Here is a 19,218-nt window from a genome sequence, read left to right as displayed (position 1 = left end):
AGATCTAATGGTCATGTGACTAAATTATGCTTCTGGAAGCTTTGAAACGACAACGCCACAATATGGCAGAACATTTTTCAGTTGTATGACATGCATCTTGTATGAAGGACCTCAGTGACTGGGCAAGATTTGAGACTTGGGAGGTGGGGTAGAGTGCTTTATTTAAATTCAAAAACAAAAATATTATGACTGTTATATACACACATACATGTATATCTACAAAGGGAACCCAACTGTGTTCTGGGGCAACCTTTGTCCTGCCTCGTTAAAGTAGTAAGTTGTGTTTTGCAATTTAGAAAGGTCCATTGGAGCATAGTGACAAACCAGACAGGTAAACAAACTTAGGCTATAGCTCCAATTTAATAACATGTGACAAAAAACTAAAGAACAATGGAGTGCTCAATAAGATTCCTGAACGCATCTAATGGTGAGTTATTATCTAAGAGAGTCTGCACGACAGCAGACCATCTATCAGAAAAGGTTTCTTCATCTTTGCTTATCAGCTCGAGCTGCATGTTCCCTAAAAAGCACTCAAAGGCTCAACAAAGAACGCTCATCTTTCACATAAACACAATTCTTTATTAGATATTAAATTCAGGCTGAGGGGCCAATATCACCTTTATTAAAGGAACTTTGGTAAACATTTTTATTGTTAGACTGTCACAAGAAGGAAATGAATTTTTTCTTACTTTTTAAGTTCCTAGAATGTCAAACATACAAAAATGTCTGCATGCACAACAGCCCATCTGTCAAACAGTACGGAGAGCGTAATAAGGAAGCTGCTCCCAAGTCTGGAGTTCTTTCAGACTATAGGATAAAAGGGAACACAATAGAACAATTCTTATAAAATAAGCCCAACTTGATTTAGCAATGCTTACAGAGAATACATCGGCAGCATGGAAAGCTCACGCTTGTGGACTCAGTGATGTGTTTCCAGCTCCACAATGGTCCACTCCCCCTGTGGAGATGCAGCATCCTCTGGGGAGAAGCTGGTAACTGTGATGCTGGTAGATGAGTCCTCCATAGGTGAGATGAGCTCGGCCCAACGTTTGAAGTTCTCTTTCTCTGGGGACAGGATCGCTTCATAATCCAGAAAGTCGCGGGACAAGGACAGAGTTTGCTTGATAAGGTACTGGGCCAGATTGAGCTCCTCGGGCACAGGATTTATCACACCCAGATTGGACTCGTGGTCTGAAAGGAGCTGCCTCAGCAAACTCCAGTCCTGCTCTGCAAACTTATGACTTTTGTCCTCGTTCTCTCTGGGCTTTTCCTCATTTTCTTTCAGTCTATCGTTCCTGTCCTTGTTCGAGCAGTTCTCTAAGGATTCTCCCACATCCACCTCGTAAATAGGAGACAGGGCTTTGGATGGTCGGCGATCACGTTTGCAGCTTTGATCCAAACTGTCATGACCATAGTCTCCTAAAAACAATTGACAATACTGCTAAATGATGAACTGGTTCGCTCACAACTGAGGTTTTTTTGTTATACATTTCAGAGATTCAGGAGTTGCTACAGTAAAAACGGACTCAAGTCATTCCTTAATGCAACTGTGTCACTTGGGGGTGGTGGGGGGAACAAACAAACAAACAAAAAGTAAAACAGTGAAGTTAGGTGAGGAGAGCAGGGGGAGACTACTGTACATTTTCATTTCGATTAAAAAGGAAATTGAATTTTATTTACCTCAAAATTCAATTTCCTCAGGCAAGGTGAACAGCTGCCTTAAAGAGGAATGTGGTCTGAATGCATCTCTTTGCCCACTTGTTCAAAGTGTGCTACACATTGCCAGCACTAGTGCACTTTGAATTTGTCAGAAGGTAACAGTGATAATGTCTGATTTGCATGTCTGAACAAAACAGACCAAATGAAAAAAGGTGGAACACTGTCACAGAAATCCTTAAAAGCAGGCAGCGGCGCTCTTTTGTTTTTTTAAAAATCAACACAGAACATGACAAACCACCACCCAGATTCTTTTGACATTTTTTTCTTTTTAACTGTTTCTGAGAGGTAAAGGCAGGAGTGACTGACCGCAGCTGAACAATAAAACCACTAAGTTAAGTTGGTTTTAAGACACCCTGTTACCAGTGATGCAGAGTAAATTGTTCTGAACAGGAGTGTGAAAAAAGAGAGACATGGCAGAATCATGACAGCTGCTGTACCAATACATCACATGTAACCTACTACACAAAAACGTAAAGGACAAAAGAAAAAGAAAAAGGATTCCTAAGAAGACATTTATGCATCTGGACACAAATCTACTGGATATAACAAAAGGTCACGGATAAAAACAAAAAAGAAAGATGGGTGACATAAGGGAATGGGGCAAATCAACTGTGGAACATGCATGTGTGCAGGGCAAAAATCATCAACTTAAATTAAATAAAAACAAAACAGAAAAAAACAAGTATATTTACAAGTTAATGCAAAATAAATACCAAACATTCATCACGACTTGCTCGTTATTTACCTGGCAAAAAAAATTATGGATGCAACGAGCAACACTTCAACATCAACTCATAAAACGGATTTTTGAGACGTTACTAACAGTGATGAGATAACATTTCTGTGTGTAGTTCTTGATTTTTTTTTCCTTTTGTTTGTTTCTTTTTAAATGCATCCCTCATCCTGTTTATTATGTTTAGTGAACACGATGCCCTTGTCATCACACTGATTGTAATGCAAATGTGATATGTATTCACTGTTTTGATAATACATATTAAGTATTGATTTGGAGGCAAAAAAGAATAGACATTCATTAATGACATCTTCATCTGAAAGAAACAATCCAATTTTAACAATATTATTTACAGTGGGTATCAGGACTGCGATGATACCACAAGCCAATATCAATTTGGCAAAGATATATTGATGTTATAAATGTTACATACTGCTGTGCTTTAAAGTTTATATGTAAAGCTCATGTATGCTGTGGCAGTACTGAGGTCTAAGAAGTCTAAAATCATTCTAGGCCTAATGTAATAAGCTCAACACAAATGTCCCAAAAAAATCTGAACTTTAATGGTCAACATTAGTGCTGCAGAAAGGCTGTGAGTCATGTCAGCTCTGCACTGTGGCAACGGCAGAGAAAACATGACTGACAGCAAGAGCAGGCTAATCTGGGCCCAGTACAGTTGTTTTTAATCAACATCAATCAATGATTTAGAAACTGATGAAATTCTAGTATCAGCCGGAAGATTGTAGATGGTTATCAAAGAAATCTGATTAAGATTTCAGGACACCACAGAACATCAGACTTGTAGGAAATTTGGGATTTGCAGAGGCTCAATATGGTCTTGAGTAGTGTATTTTATCTTTAAAACATAACTAGAAGTCACCTATAGATATATAGGTGCATTGACTTTTACATTCCATTCAATGGAATAATTTAAAAAGAAAAAAAATCTAAAAATTAAAAATCTTATTATGTACAAAAAAGTGCATATATATACCTGTCACAGGTCTTCTCATAAGGGGCATTTCTTTAGACTAATACAATCCTCTGAGCAAGGCCTCTATGCCTCTGACTGAAGGTACTTGGTTGTTTCTTCACTGACGATGATGATGATGACCCCCCCTCCCCGATTGTCCCCCGATTACAAATTTACAACAGATATATGCTAGCTATGTGATCAATTTTTGTGAAAATTCATTTTATCTAATATTTTCAGAGCATATTCTATTGGAATTTGTTAGTACCCAACTGATTTAATCTGCGGCACTTTCCTAAAAGAGGGATAGGCTGGGAGGAGAATGAATCTCAAAGGAACAAACTACATCTTCACTGAGGGTGTTAAGGGATGAGAACAAGGTTCGGTTTTGGGGTCTAGGAGGAGTCTGTAGGTCATACGTTACCTGCTGGAGACGGGGCTGTGTGTTCAGGAGAGTCCCCTGTAAGCTGATGCTGACTAAGGTCTAGATGCAAATCAGCTTTCTTGCTGTCAGTGGCATTTCTGCACAGCCCGCTGTTGTACTGCTCAGCATGCCACAGGTCCAGATGACAAGGGCGCTCCTGAAAGGGGACCTCTTTTGTGTCGGCATCTAGACTTGGATCACTGGGATTTCCTTCATTACCTATGTCCTGGATGTCATTACTCTCTTGGATCTCTGTAAGGAACACAAAGGATTTTGCTTTTGGTTCCTCCTCATCTTTTTTGTGCTTTATGTCGTCATTCTTATGATGACCTGGCAGGTGGTTCTGGTCAGTGGGGAATGCAGAGATGGACTCAAAAACATCACAGGGCATGGAAGTCTCCTCAGGCGGCTGAGGTGGAGTTTGGATGCCAGCCTCCTCTGAGCCCAGCTCCTCACACTCATCAACAGAAAGCAACACTGAGCGACGGAAGTTGGATGTGGAATGATAGTCTGCCGGCTCGTTCTCCTGGTCCACAGCCTCATCATCAAAAGCTAGATTGACAATTCCCTGGAAATCGGGTACGGGCTCGGTTGGCAGTGGGGTAGTCTGACCTGGAATCACTTCCACTTCAGACTTTTCATCCTCTGTGGCCTCTTCTTCATCATCTTCCTCAGATGAGGAGAAGAGCTGCTGCTCAGGTGTGCACTTCACAGTCACTGTAGCCTCAACTTCCGAGTGCTCCTCCTCATTGGTAGCCTCATCCCTCTGCAGCCAGGAGCAAGGGCGTCGTCTCACTCCCTCTTCCTCACTGGTGGTCTCTGCCTCTCGCCCACGCAGATGTACCTCCACTCTTAGTCCCACGCCGCTTTCATACAACTTCAGCTCCTCAGGGGTGCTTGTGTCACTGCTGCTGCGTCCCAGGAAATCGTGGCAGCGCATGGTGCCGCACTTGGAAACACCCCTGTCATTGGAGCAGTCGTCGTCTTGGGAGCCTCCCGCATCGTAATCCTCCGAACGAGGCTTGATGTCATCAGAGGAGGTGGTGTGCATGCTGCCCGTCTCAGATTCCGGACTCACTTGATGATGGACACCACTCCAGGAGTCCTCTAAAGGAGTATCAGTGCTTCCGATGCTGCAGGGGGTGTCTGTAGGGTGTCCGTTTTCTCTAGGGGAATTTGGGGTGCTGACCCCAGCTTGAAGTCCACTGGACGGAGGGGGGACTGTACTGCCTGAAGACTCTTGGTCCATATTAACGGGGTCAGTATGAGGTGTGATGTTATTTACCACTGTCACTCTGTGCTCATTACCTGAAGAATTTTCCACATGTGTCTCAGTTTCATGGAGATCTTGCTCAGGGTTTGACTTGTCCACCAAGCTGAGCATGTCTGCTCCACCCTGGCTCATTGTCTGCTGCTCTGCTACAGGCTCAGGTTGAACTACTCTATCACTCTCATTGATCACTTGATCATCTTCAGTAGGTACAGTTAGGACTGACTCCGTTTTCCCAGTTAACGTATCTTTTCCTTTGGTCCCTGATCTCTTGGTAGAAGCAGCAACAACAGCTGCAGAAGCTGAAGGTTTCAAATTGCCACCAGATTTTGGAGAGCCTTTCCCCATAGATAATTCAGTAGTGCTTTTTGGCTTATGCCCAGATTTGGAAACTGCTGTAGATGATTGCTTGGTGGGCGCAGCAGAGGCTTTCACTGGTTTACCACTGGTTTTAGCTGAGGACACAGCTGCTGAAACAGGCTTGGTGGTCTTCTTTTTAGGAACCTCAGTGACCACCTTGTCTGTTGCAGAGGATTTTATCCCATCTTTACGTTCTTCTTTCCTGGGAGATGCTGTTTTTTTCACCGTGGTTCCTTGTCGAGAAACTAAATTAAATATAAAAGATCACATCAATGTTATATTTTCTATTTTTTAAAGTATGTAAGTAATACACACAAGCAAATATCTGTACCATTTGAGTAGCTTACCAAGATGGTCTGGTGTTCCTTTTCCCTTATTGTCTGCTCTTGCTGCTGTAGCCACTGTAGACACTTTCTCTGCTGCACCCAGTTTGGACTTACCACTTTCTCTGACACTTGATTTGGTTGAACTGTGACACAAAACAAAGAATAAAAATGTCTCCTCAAATGCATTTAACCACAATAGCCGAATTATTTACCGCACACTCACATAAACATAAAATATTTATATAAGTAGCTACAGAGAAGTTAGTCATGAGTTCATATTTCACACCAGCAGGAGGAGTTATATCGTTATTAGCTTTCAGCCAAGGCCAGACCTCTGAGACAGTAGCCGATTGTTAATGAATGGTTGCCAGGAGGGATGTTAAAAACCAGAAAACAGAATACATGTGACACTGCAGAGCACTGCTTCAAATCCCAAAATTAGTCATAGTGAGTTTGTAGTAGGGGTGAATGTAAGATACTCACCGAGAGCATTTTCAGACATCACGTTTTTTAACTGTACTTTGCAGCATTTGTTACTTTGAAAATGAGGCCAATCCAAAAATCCTCCTAAGTTTTGTAACAGGCTCACTTTCCAAAGATGTAATATGTTGAATTTGGTTGATGTTTTTTTTCCGTAAAATAGCTATTTTTAAACCACCATTGAAGCGTGGATAAGAAGCTTATCAGAAAATGCAACTTTTATCTCCCTGACAGCTAAACTGTACATGGGGAAAAAGCTACCAGTAGTTTTGCTGCAGCAGTGGCTAACAATAGTAGCAGACATGCATTATAGAGAGAGATTTAATTTAACCTGTTAGGATAAAATGCAACTACCAACGAACAGCTATCATTAAAAATAAAATGCTGAATCCTTTAAGTAATTTTGTATTTATTCTGCAGCTTTTCCCCCAAATAATTCTCAAGATAAAAGAAGTATATTTACAACCATTTTTCACATTCTTCCTTATGGTTAATTCATAGCTTTTGTCCATCTAGTACATCTTCAATATTTTAAACTGAAACCTTTCAAGGCACCAAGTAATGGAATAACATTTAAAGAATACACCAGAAAAGAAGCACTGTATAAAGATGAAAAACTAACCTGATGGTCTTTGTTTGTTCTGATTTCTGAGGAGCTTTTGTCAGAACAGATTTGTTAACCACTTTTACCTGCCGTTTGGGCTTTGTACCTAAAATAAAGACATTGTCTTAGGTGCACAAATTTCAGTAAGATGAAACAACCACTTCGCCACTGTCGATAAGGCAGTCATACTATTCATCAGTTATTACTATCCCAGGTTCACTACTGTGCCTGCAGTCAAAAGGGATGTCCTACATTCTAAGTGACTCAACCACAATAATGAAATGCAAGGAAGTAAATAGACCGCAAACCTGGATCATTACGAGGACTGCTGATGGCACCGTTCTCTGGCGAGGAGCTTCCAGATGCTGATGTAGCACCAGACTGAGCATGAATAAACCCATTTTTTTCTGCTGAGCTCTTTGGAGACCTCGTGACTGACGAAGTTGTGCAGCTTGGGGGAGATGTTTTTGGCCGTGCCCCCAGGTTCGGCTTCTTTTCTTGGTCTTTAGCCCCATGAGAGCTTCTGGGGACATTGGAGGCACCAGTGGCAGCACCTCGTCTGGCCCCTGCAGTCCCTGTGCCATTAACCACCGGTGTGGCAGCTGATGGTGCCTTTACTTTTGGTGCTGCACTCCGATCTCCTGGTTTCTTCGCATTCTTTGCTTTAGATGAGGGACTGTCTCCTGGTTTGTTAGCAGCTCCAATTCCATCAGACTTCATGGCTGATGGTGAATGTGACCTTTTGTTTTCAGACACTCTTTTGGTCCTGTTTACAGTAGGGCTTTCAGGTGCGGCTGAAAAGCATTTTGTATTTTTTGACTGCAGAGGGGAAAAAAAATAACCATACAAATCAGAAAAATGAGACATATGAAAAGTTAAACAATAAACAATTTGCTGTTGTTTTAATTTGATTTCCTATTTCAAGCTTTAGAGCAAACATTGTACCAATTTATTTCATTTTGAGAGGTTTTTTAAAATGGGATCTTTTGCGTTATAAGGAAAATTAATTCAATAAAGTGCATCATTAAACTTTATATGAAGATAAAAAGCATGGAGATATTCAAAGATTATTGTTTTACTGCCACAAACTACTCCCTTAAAGTGTGTTGGCAGTCTCAGTAGTCTAAACAACAAATAGCAAACCTCTCAGTGATCCCTTTCTGGTTCAGTTCACCCAGGTTTATCTTTCATATTTTCTCTTGCTGCTTTCATACACTGTGAGGGTGGGATTATTATGACATATGGCATCTGAACTGTTATCAGTCACAGACAACATAATCCAACATGGATGTTGCTGAAATTAGGCAAACCTGTAAGATGACCACATCAGTAACTATTCTTATTATAAAAGAACAAATGTTTGTTGGTTACTTTAAAACAGTATTACCTGAGAGCTAGTGAATACAGGCTTTTTACAGAGTCTTCGATTGTCCCCTTTATCAATAGCATCTGTCAATATAGGACAAAAGCGACTCACCAAGTTGTTAAAGAAAACACAAAAACAGTAAACCGCTCTACAAAAAACGGTAATTTGAATATGAAAAAAAGTACGGTAATCAAATTATTATTAATAATATAAGTAGAATTTACTCCCAGCCTCCTAAGTCTTCCATTACACACAAGGGGAAATAATATTTCATTTGAAAATTCTCTTTCCATACATTATGCTTCAGTGGTTTACCACCCTGAAACAAACATAAGAATCAAATGATTATTCATACAGCCATATTTGGCAAGGGGCGCTCCAGTCTGCAAAGTAAACTCTGCATTATATAAAGACGCACATTAAAGTGCTGTCGTGTGCTGTATTATAGCAGAAGGCAGTAATGTAAAATTGACTGGAGATCTGATGTCTAATTGCAATTTAAGAAATACTCCAGTAAAAAATACATACAGATCGCGACTGCATTTAACAATATTTGCATTGCATTTCTACAGATTGATGCAATAATAATAACTGTAATATTGGTATTATGAAACGTACGAAGACGGGAATCCTGTATTCCACTCCCATCCATTTGGGCAAGCATGGCATGACAAGTCTGCTGCAGTCACTATGTCAGCATCCACTCAAGTGGGAAAGACTAGTCAAAACCTCAAATCAAGCAAACATCTATAGTTGGAGCACTGACTATGTATTAGAAAGTAGTTAGAGGCGGTCAGACAACTGCAGAATGAGCACAAGCATGAAACATAATGATATTTCCTGTGGTCTTCAGTTCCCCTGTAATGATGCAGAGCCACAGCCTGTGTGCTAGAATGGGTTAGGGAGGAAAAGCATTCACAAAAACCACAGCGCAGAACTCCATTGTGTGAAGAACAAAGGTTTCCTTTCCTTACCTGCAAGAATCCTCTCCCTGTGTTTGGAAGACAAGGTCTCCCATCCCTGTGTGTGGCGGATGGCGTAAAAGCTCTGAAGCAGAAAGGTCCACAGCCAACCACGCAGTGTACAAATCTCTTGTCTGAATGGCTGGCAGGAACACAGATGAGAAAAAGAGGGGGGGAGGAGGAAGAATGGAAAGGGGTGCGCTACAGCACAAGCGAATCAGCAGCTGCTTAAAGGACCTTTCGCCATGGCAACAAATACCCCTCCCACCTTCCCTCCGTTTCTTGGCTCCCCTCCCTCCTGCTTCGCTGTCTCCGTTGCAGAATTCACTTCGGCTCCCCTGAGCGACATCAGTGATGTCAGTGGCTGCTGCCCATACTCCAGTTTCCACGCCTGATTATACAAACAGGGCTAGGAGGTGGGGAGGAGCTTGCTCTACCTTCTCCGCTGTTTTAACTGCACACAACTCATCAACATGCAAACAGGGTCGCTGGCACACATCACTGTGTTGCTCAGCTTAATCCATTCTGCCATAGACTACACCATTTCCAGGGGTCATGTGCTATTAAGTTGTACAGCTGGGCCATTTAATGCTGAACATCATTCCACAACATAATCTGCCTTCTCACGAATGTTTGTAATCCCACTCTTTATGACGAGCATATATATATATATATATTTATTCAAGAGGAATAAATGGATTTTAGCATTCATTTAAAAACCAAGACATATAAGACAGGGACATATTGACTATTAACTCAATAATCAGCAATATATAGAATGGCAGCAATGAAATACTCACCATTAACTTATGCTTATCTAAGAAACAGCAAACAACAACCAAATCTTTTGAGACGCTAACTGTAATTGTATAGCAATTCTATATAAATATATGCATACATTTTACAGCTGTTTAAAAGTCTTCCAATCTGCACATCCTTGTAATTCTAGCGTGGTGAGACAGAGCACTTTTTTAGCCTCTCACCCTGACCTTTCAAGCCTTAACCTTTAAAGTCATGACAACCAGAAAAAATATCTTCCCTTTCCAAATTATCCCCACTTCAGTAGTAAGATAAATATTTTGGTCCTGACCAGACCATGACCCAGATTCCTGTTTTATAATGATGATGATCACTCTCATGAACATCACTTGACTATGAAACCACACCACTGTAATTACACTGAGTACACACACACCCTAATATTATTTTAGTAAGGAAAAATGACCCAATAATAGGAAACCGCTTCTCTGTACCTCTTCAAATTTTATTCCTTCCTCTTCCAGTGGATAATATTCTTCTATATCGTTTCCATACAGATGGTTTACGGCAGTGAAAAGATCACAAGAGTTGTCCACAGTCACACCTTCCCGGATGGCTGAGCACAATTTTTTCAGCAATGCAGGCTCACTGGTGAACTCTTCCCTCTGTATTTAATAGTGAGAAAATCACAGAAACCCAGAGTAACACTGAGTCTATCTCCAAAGGGCATCAGAGTATAATTGAATACTGTCTGGTTTATGACAGATACTCAACTTGTTTAAAAATGGAAAAACTATTGGTTGCTCCTCTTTCTCAAATTATGTTGTTCTGATAGGATGAGATTAACACTGCAATGAAGACAGTAATTTACAGTCCACACAAACTAACCTGTATTTAACTTCTCCATCCAAAGATGCGCATGTGCATTCATGAGCTCTAATTACATTCATTAATACATCGTCATGCCAGCACCACAGGAAGACCAGTTGTTCTACCCCCCTTTTCCTGATAATTTCCCATGAAGCCAGCATAAGAAGCTGCTGCTTAGACACAACAAAATCTGATGGATAATATTTGCCTAATAACCTTAAGACATTTCAGGTAATGTGCACTAGTGCTGCCATAGTGCTTCCTTACCTTGCGAAGGTCCTGGAATGCTTGCGTGCAGATGACTTGGGGCAGATGCTGAACTATGATTCGGAGACTCTCCTCCTGTAGTTCTGCAGACAAATGCTTCACCTGTTGTGCCCACTTGACTTCTGGGAGACTGCCAATCAACTGCTCCGTGCCACAGAGCATGGTAACAGCATTGTACACGGTCTAAATGGAATCAACCAAAGAAACCCTTCTATGATTATTGCCCCCAAATCACTCACGGAATTGTGAACTGTTTCATGGACACAGCCAACAACATCACATTCATCTTAATATGGACCACCTAGTGGGTGGGTAGTGATGAGAGGCAGACTCAAGATTACATTATCAATTACAAGGCTTGGTCACTCTCCATCTGTTCACGACCACATCCCATTCCTGAAATGGTCTGTCTTAAATAACTGAGAATTTAATAAAGCACATGCTGAATTAGATCATATTTGACTTTACTTCCTGTGGAAAACACTGTACAATGGGTTGATGACATTTGTGCAATTATATAAACACAGATTGGCTGATGACTGTGCAAAAAGAGGAGCTCACCATGTTTTCACATACAGCCATTAAACATGCTTTTTGGAGCTCAGGGGACAATAGGGAGAAGTTCCTCTCGCGCCAGCTTTTCACAAAATGATCAGCAACCCACCTGAAAATATGTATCATTTGATCAGGGCACACTAACATCAGAGAAATTTTACTTAATTACGTGTCACGCAGACACCAAAAAACAAAAGGAATTGAAGGAATTTAAAAAATAGGTTTGGCATCGAGCAATATAAAGATATGCTATTTATATTTGCTTCAAACAGACACAATTGGAAAAACCTTAATTTCTTCACATATTTGCGACACAAAAGATAATGAATAATGGCATCCACACATTTAAGTTAAAACTAAGTTCTGGGCCTGAGTTGGCAAGTCAGAAAAACTAAATGCAGCAGATTATATTCAAATATGTTTTTTAATGATTTATTCTTACTGAGTAATGAATAAGACAACAAACAACTTTGTCTCAAGAGTAACAAATGTAAAGTGTATAGAAATATTTCCCTATAAAGAATGTTAAGGATTATTACCGTAAACCACATTAAACAACTAGACCCAAACCAAATCCAACAAAATGCGGATGCAATTTTCCCTGGAATGACCATTGATGAGCTATGTTACATTTCTATTGATAATGATATTATAGTTTACAATAAATTAAATTAAGATCAAGTTGAAATCCTCACCTCTTGCACAGCGTATGGAGGTTATGAAGGCCTAAGGCATGAGTGAGTGAAAGACACTCAAGAATTGTTCGCTGAACTCCGTCAACTGGCTGCAAAAAGAAAATAACACAGGCATTAGAATAAAACTGGGGGTACAAAATACAAAACAGCAGGTACAGAAATTGTTGAATGAACAATAACATTACTGACAAAAATCCATAACTGACTGGAGATGAAGATAAAAGCATGTCCGGAAATACATGTAAGTATAATAAGGCTTAATACATAATCTAAAACAGAAGAGTTGATAAATGTAGACTAAATCTGAACACAATCATTCTAAAATGGAAGGATCTATATTAGTTTGTGCTAGTAATCCCTGAGACCTTGGGAAAGAAACGGCAGTAGTCTCTGGTCAGAACCATCTCTGCAACATCTTTGAGACCGTCCAAGCCGAGCATATCTGCTGCTAAAACCACCTGACTGAGAGACAAAAAGAGAAAAAAGAACAGGTCATACTAGTTTTTTTGTAGATATTTTAAATCATATTAAAAAAAACTAAATTTAAAAAATAATATAACTTAATTACAGTACCCAGCATTAGCTCCAGGTGGTAGATCCACAATGGCCCCATACATGAACTGAAGCAGAATCTCCATCTCATCAGGTCCTAAACTGGAACATTTAAAAGAACTATTGTTTTTTTGGGCCTCAATCAGGCAAAGGCAGAAATTTCTGTCAAATGTTCCATAGTAGCCTTACTTATTTGAAATCTAAATGAATCAACTGTCAGCAGAAATAAGTTATGCGTGGCGGTGCACAGGGATTTTAAAAGGCAAATAAAAATGTATGTCTGTATCAATAAGAATAGCTGTATTATTTATGAATAAGATGCAAAAAGGCTGATGTTATTGACCTTCTCATTAATGCTTGTGCTGATGTACCAGTCTTACCCTTGCAGAGTGATACACTGTCTGGAGCTCTCCATCCAACTCCCACTCAGCATGGCACGAAAGTACTGAGACCGTGCACAGAGAATTGCCCTAGAAATCAGAGAAAAAAAAGCAACCCTGACTCATCTCTATTTTATGTTTTGGGAATTTAAATGAGTTTAATTAATCTTCTAAGTCTACTGCAAATTTATGCTTATAAATGAACTGACCCCATTTAAAATAAGGAATTATACAATTTACTTCATACGTCATGGAGAATGTCCATTTAAATGGAAGAATTTTTTTAATGCTTCGGTGTCACTCAGCTTTATGCCTTTTTAGCTGACTGTGCTAAGCAATTTCTTGTAACAGATCAGAAAAGCATTTTTATTTAATTAAAAGGAAACATTTTGGAACTGTCTGGTTCAGACACTGTAGATTTACAGGCAGCTCTTACACAATACAAGGTCTCATTACCTGGTTTGTTTCCATGGATACCAACTGCCCCTACTACTTTACAACCTCTTAATGAAAGACTACCCACTGCTGGAAACAGTCAACATTCAAGCTGGAAGCTCAGTATTATTGCATATCTCCTAAATGACTTGTGTCTTGTGACAGTGGCTTGAAAAAAACACTACCTGTGGCAGGAAAAGTGCTGCTCAGCCACTTGGACTGTGATGTCACACTGCTCGCCTCTCCGGTAAAGATCCAGCAGGTCAGCTCCAAGGCCTGAGGCTGGTTCAACGACAGTGTCTGAAATGAAGATGGACATGAGGGAAGACAAGATTAGACACTCTTAAATTATGTGTATCTTATGAGTCTATGGTTCTGTCAAAGCCATTCAACATATGTTAATGATTGTTACATTTTAAAGGCTTATGTTATAATTAAAAATACAATAGTTATGTTTTGGGTACATTTAGCAGTGGGTGCATTCATCCATAAATCAGTGGCTATGTAATAGAACTGTCGGACTAAAAATACAGTAAAAAGAGATTTTCATTAAAGCAACTGTTAATGATACATTATCCAGACCATAGCCAAGCTTCAGTAGAGACAATGAGGACACAAATGAGATTAGCTCTTAAGTGGATTATAGTTGAGATAACATGATGTGAAGAAAGGAGAGGGAGGGTTCTGCTGAGTGGACACGTTACCTTAAATAAACCTTCTGGAAAAGCATGTTGTTCTGTTTACCTGAGTCAGTAGAACTATGGGGATCTACTGGGTTATGAAGAGATGTGTTACAATGTGACACTTCGCCATCAATGTGTGGGGTTATTTCAGCTGACCGCATTCTCTGGTTTGCAGTGTAGATTTGCCTGAAGGGACAGACAAATCTAGGTGTTAATTAAAGCCAGGAGAAATGCACTATGGCAACTTTGACTGCAACACTTTCTGTATTCCCTCTGAAATATATATATATATATTTTAGAAAATTAAAAATAAAGCCAGGCTGCTTGTAACAATACATTATCGGGATTGACACTATTTACAGTAAGCATTACTGAAAAGACTGATTAATGTTATGTAAATCCTAAGCGATGCAGGTCAGCTATTTAGAGATGTGGTGATAAATTTTAGATGCATGGCATTTCAATCAAGAACAAAAGCTAATCATCTAAAGTTCTGATCAAAACTGCATAGCAGCCACCAAAATATGATTAATTACATATGAATCTATTGTGCATAATTTATTTAACTGTTGAAGCACTTGTGATTCTCGGAAAACAGAAAACAAGCCAATATACACAATTACAAAGCCCGAGATTGGCGCCACCTGTGGGACAACCAGTGAAATACAAAACTATAAAAGATCAATAACATCCCAAGGAAGTAAAAATGTAGTCATACAGATGTTATATGTTTATTAAGCTGCCCGTCGCCATAGGTGTAAACCCACTGCCTACCTGAGGAAATCTTTTAGGTTAGGCAGCTCATAGTCAGGCAGATGGATGATGATGGGATTTTTGTGCTTCTCTCCATGAAGAAGATGAGGAATTCTGGCCAGCAGTATTGCTCTGTGTGCTCGGAGTGAACCAGAGGCTGCATATAGGGAAACATCAGCCTCCAGTTCCTCGTGCAGCAACCTGGAGATGACCAGATGATCAAATTTCATCAAAGCCAGCAACTTACTTCAAACTAAAATATTTAAGGTGAATAAGAATGATGTTATGAGGGCTATTGGAATTACAGTTTTACCAAGGATACAACAAAAATGAATGCACGGCAAACTGATTTGTTATGAGATTGAGAAAGTGAGATTGGCCTACTTCTTCTACTCCTGTAAAACTCGGCGCAGTCCTAAGGCACATTTCTTCTTCTCAACTATTAAGCTTCAATGAGTGATCTAGGTGACCCAGATCAGTCAGTTCCAGGGCAGTTTAAGTGTTGGAATGGTACTACTTCCTCAACAGTGAACCAGTGAACAGTGGGCTAACGGAGGGGTGAAACGTGCGACTAGAGGAATCAAAACTCAAACTTGGTGACCTCCTCATATCCGTCACCAGAGACAGTGATTGTCATGTGCCGATGTTGAATGTATCACACTTTAGATAATAACTCTGTATCTGCATCTTTTAAAAACTGTGTACCCCGTACTGGAGTCAGTCACAGGCTTTATTTGTAGTAATTTCTTCCCAACGTTTGTGACCTTTTATTTCTTAGTGACTCATAGGTTAAAATACTCCCGGTTAATATTTGGTAGCATTGCTTTTAAATTGGTGGAGTCCGAGACAGAATTTTAGTCTCTGGAATAAACCAAATATGTTATTGTGCACAATAATCGGCAAAATGAGCAAAGCATCAATTTAGCAACTGGTTGGATGTCAGGTTGTCTCAATTTTTTCACTGAAAAAATGAGGAGCAAAGCCTTCAGCAACACATCTACATAGATGGCATTTTAAAAAAGAAAATCACACATCACAGCTTTAAAACTGCTCAGACTTCTGTATTGAAGAAGACAGGTAACATGTTTGTGTAATTGAGTATTTACCCTCACAAGTCTTACTTGTTTAAGTCTGCAGACAAAGCAGATGCCAGGCATTTCTTGAGCTGATCTTTGTGTCTGCGCTCTTTGGCCTGGAACTCTCTAGTGGCATCCGTGGTGATCATGGTTTTTATTTTATTTTGTCAGCCTGTGAAGAAGAATCAAGGATTTTGATGTGTCAAGCATTTAATATGAGCATAAAATGCATTCAAGCTTAAACTGGTTCAACACTATCAGTTTTACCATTTTGACAGGTTAGACTCTAAATACTTAATTTTTATTTACTTGACACTATTTTTCAAATAGGAGCGCTTTTCAAGAAACTTAAAACATGCGATGACACAAATTTGCCGTTATGCTACAGAGAAAATATTTTTACTGTAAAACCGAAACTACTAATGAATGATTGATTCATTCTATTTCTAATATTACACACAAGCGCTTCTCTTTATTTATTGATCATTTAATGACTCAAAACCAAACCTGGCTAAAGGTAGAAATATATGCAATTTGTTCAAAAATCAACGCAAACAAATGTATCTGTTCTCTCGCTCCCTTATGCTACTCTTTAAAAAAAAAAAAAAAAAATAGCGGCTAGCATGCTAACGTTAGCTAAAATTACCAATGAACAATAATACCTTAGTTTCCTTTCTGACCGTTGACCGTTCCGTGTGTGATGAAAATCATGTCGCTGATACGTAACTAAAGACACAATCTAGCGGCCATTATAAGGGTCTTTCAGAAGCATCCTCGTAAACAAGATGACCCACTAACCACTGTTGTTGACATAGCGGGTATACACCCACAACGCATGGTTTGCAAAATTGGCAAAGACAGGTCACAACGTCACAGCCCGGAAGTCAACACGATGGCGGCGCAGAGTAACTACGTATGTATCGCCGCCAAAGATGACGTAGGGGTTCCCACACTTTTACAGCTTGCGAGCTACTTTTCAAATGACCAAGTCAAGAGGATCTACCTACTATAAATTTGCAAAACATACCTTTATTCATAAATATATTGGGAATTATTTATATGATCCATATATGTTGGAGTACCTCGCATAACTACATGAATCCATATTGTTCAATACAAATCTGTGCATTTTTTCAGCATGCAAGCTACAGTCAAAATGATCTACCCACCACAAAAATGCAAAACATCTAATCATTTTCAAATGTATTGTGGATTCTTTGTATGTACAATGTATGTTGATGTACCCTGCATAACCGAATGAGCCAATATTGCAAAAAACACATAATTAACTAATTGGCTTAAAATCATAGGTAATTCACTGAATAGCTTAGTGCCATTGTTTGCACATGAGCGGTGACCTAAAGGTCAAAATTCAGTTGTCATCTGACTGGTTGCCCTGTATGTCAATCAAGTAACGGGATTGATGATAGGCTGACATCGTAAGTTCTGCTGCACTTAGCGCTGTTGTTTGCGCTTGATTGGTCACCTGAATGTCAAATTAAGGTGTCACCTAACTGGCTGCCATGTATATCAATCAAGTGACGGGATGAATGATAGGCTGATATTTTTTAATGTCACGCCGCGATCGACCACTACTACCTCTGCGATTGACCGGTAGATTGCGATCGACGTAATGAGCACCCCTGCTGACCCCGGCAGCCTCGGCCTATAGCAGCATAACTAAGATGTTAACCTAATAATTAGACGACCCCCTAAGTATGATAATTTGTCCGTCTAGGATAGTAACTGGACAGGGAGCTGGTTCCACAGCAGGGGGACTGGTAGCTAAATGCTCGCCCCCCCCCCCCCCCTCTAAAGACTCTGGGGGACCACAAGTAGACCAGCATTCTGAGAGTGGAGCAATCTATTGGGCTGGTAAGGTGTCATGAGCTCCTCCAGGTAGGATGGAGTTGGGCCTCTGAGGACCTTATAGGTCAAAAGAAGGGTTTTAGAAATTATTCTAAATTTAACGGGCAGCCAATGAAGAGATGCCAGCACAGGAGTTATGTGATCTCTTTTGTCAATACCTGTCAGAACTCTGGCTGCAGTATTTTCGATCACCTGGAGGCTTCTTAAAGAGTTGTTTGGACACCCTGATAATAAAGAATTACAATAGTCCAGCCTGGAAGTAACAAATGCATGGACTAACTTTTCAGCATCATGGTGGGTCAGTAGCTTCCTGATCTTTGTGGTGTTCCTCAGGTGAAAAAAGACACTTCTAAAGACTGTTTTAATGTGTGAGTTAAAGGACAGATTTTGGTCAAAGGTTACTCCAAGATTCCTCACAGAGAGACTAGATGCTAGGAAGATACCATCTAGAGTGATCATGTGATCTAATCTATCCCTGAGAGGTTCAGGACCAAACACCATGACCTCAGCTTTTTCTGAATTAACGAGAAGGAAATTTGAAGACATTTTGCAGGATTCATGTTGTTGCAGTGACAGTTTAGCAGAGGAAATGTTATTTAGCTTTATTATTCAGAAACCTCACATCAACAGGATTTAATCGGATGAAAAGGGGTTTCCTGAAGGTTGATCTTATGGGTTAGTGTTAGAAACATGGAAAAAAATTCCCCAAGCTTGTATTAGCGATAGAATAAAATGTTGCTGTGCATAAAAACAGCACTCTGGAAATAATCCAGAATCCCAGGGCCTGACCCCCAACAAGCAACAGTGGCAAGGAAAAGCTCCCCTTTAACAAGATGATCTGAGACGGAAGGGGGGAAGAAACGGCTTAAAAAGAGGAGGTGGAGGGAGACGGAACACAGACGTTACCCAATTACACATGAGGAAGACTTGTCAGGAAGATGCGGATGACACCCACCAGAGTTCAAAATAAAACAGGACGTGATGAAGACAGGGACAAATACCTGTACAGGAGAGACACTTAACACTGGTCCTGACAAATGCTCCTCTGGTCACTGAATTAACAACATACAGTAGGAAAAGCCTGAATTTTTTTCTTCTCAATGTTTA

General features: G+C 40.0%; 1 protein-coding gene across 4 annotated transcripts; it reads right to left on the bottom strand.

Annotated features, from left to right (window-relative positions):
* Window positions 1–558: 558 nt before the first annotated feature.
* On the bottom strand, window positions 559–17,112 carry btbd8 (BTB domain containing 8). Of its 4 annotated transcripts, XM_029828010.1 has the most exons (20): window positions 16,905–17,112; window positions 16,288–16,414; window positions 15,188–15,367; window positions 14,475–14,599; window positions 13,916–14,030; window positions 13,296–13,385; window positions 12,937–13,017; window positions 12,729–12,825; window positions 12,364–12,452; window positions 11,675–11,777; window positions 11,114–11,296; window positions 10,471–10,641; window positions 9,230–9,359; window positions 8,277–8,338; window positions 7,198–7,708; window positions 6,908–6,995; window positions 5,827–5,948; window positions 4,180–5,724; window positions 3,850–4,101; window positions 559–1,419 (listed from the first exon to the last, which is right to left on the bottom strand). In XM_029828010.1, the coding sequence occupies exons 2-20, from the start codon at window positions 16,389–16,391 to the stop codon at window positions 920–922; spliced, it is 4,548 nt and encodes a 1,515-aa protein (XP_029683870.1). In that variant the 5' UTR covers window positions 16,392–16,414; window positions 16,905–17,112; the 3' UTR covers window positions 559–919. The 4 variants fall into 4 exon arrangements, with proteins under 4 accessions (XP_029683870.1, XP_029683869.1, XP_029683871.1 ...); XM_029828009.1 differs by having other exon boundaries at window positions 3,850–5,724; window positions 16,905–17,111; XM_029828011.1 differs by lacking the exon at window positions 16,905–17,112 and having other exon boundaries at window positions 3,850–5,724; window positions 16,273–16,413.
* Between the last annotated feature and the right edge of the window lie 2,106 nt (window positions 17,113–19,218).

Source organism: Takifugu rubripes, chromosome 20 (assembly GCF_901000725.2).
Source record: "Takifugu rubripes chromosome 20, fTakRub1.2, whole genome shotgun sequence".
Taxonomy (NCBI): domain Eukaryota; kingdom Metazoa; phylum Chordata; class Actinopteri; order Tetraodontiformes; family Tetraodontidae; genus Takifugu; species Takifugu rubripes.
The sequence above is the reverse complement of the archived record's forward strand: the minus strand, read 5'-3'. Positions and strand labels throughout refer to the sequence as shown.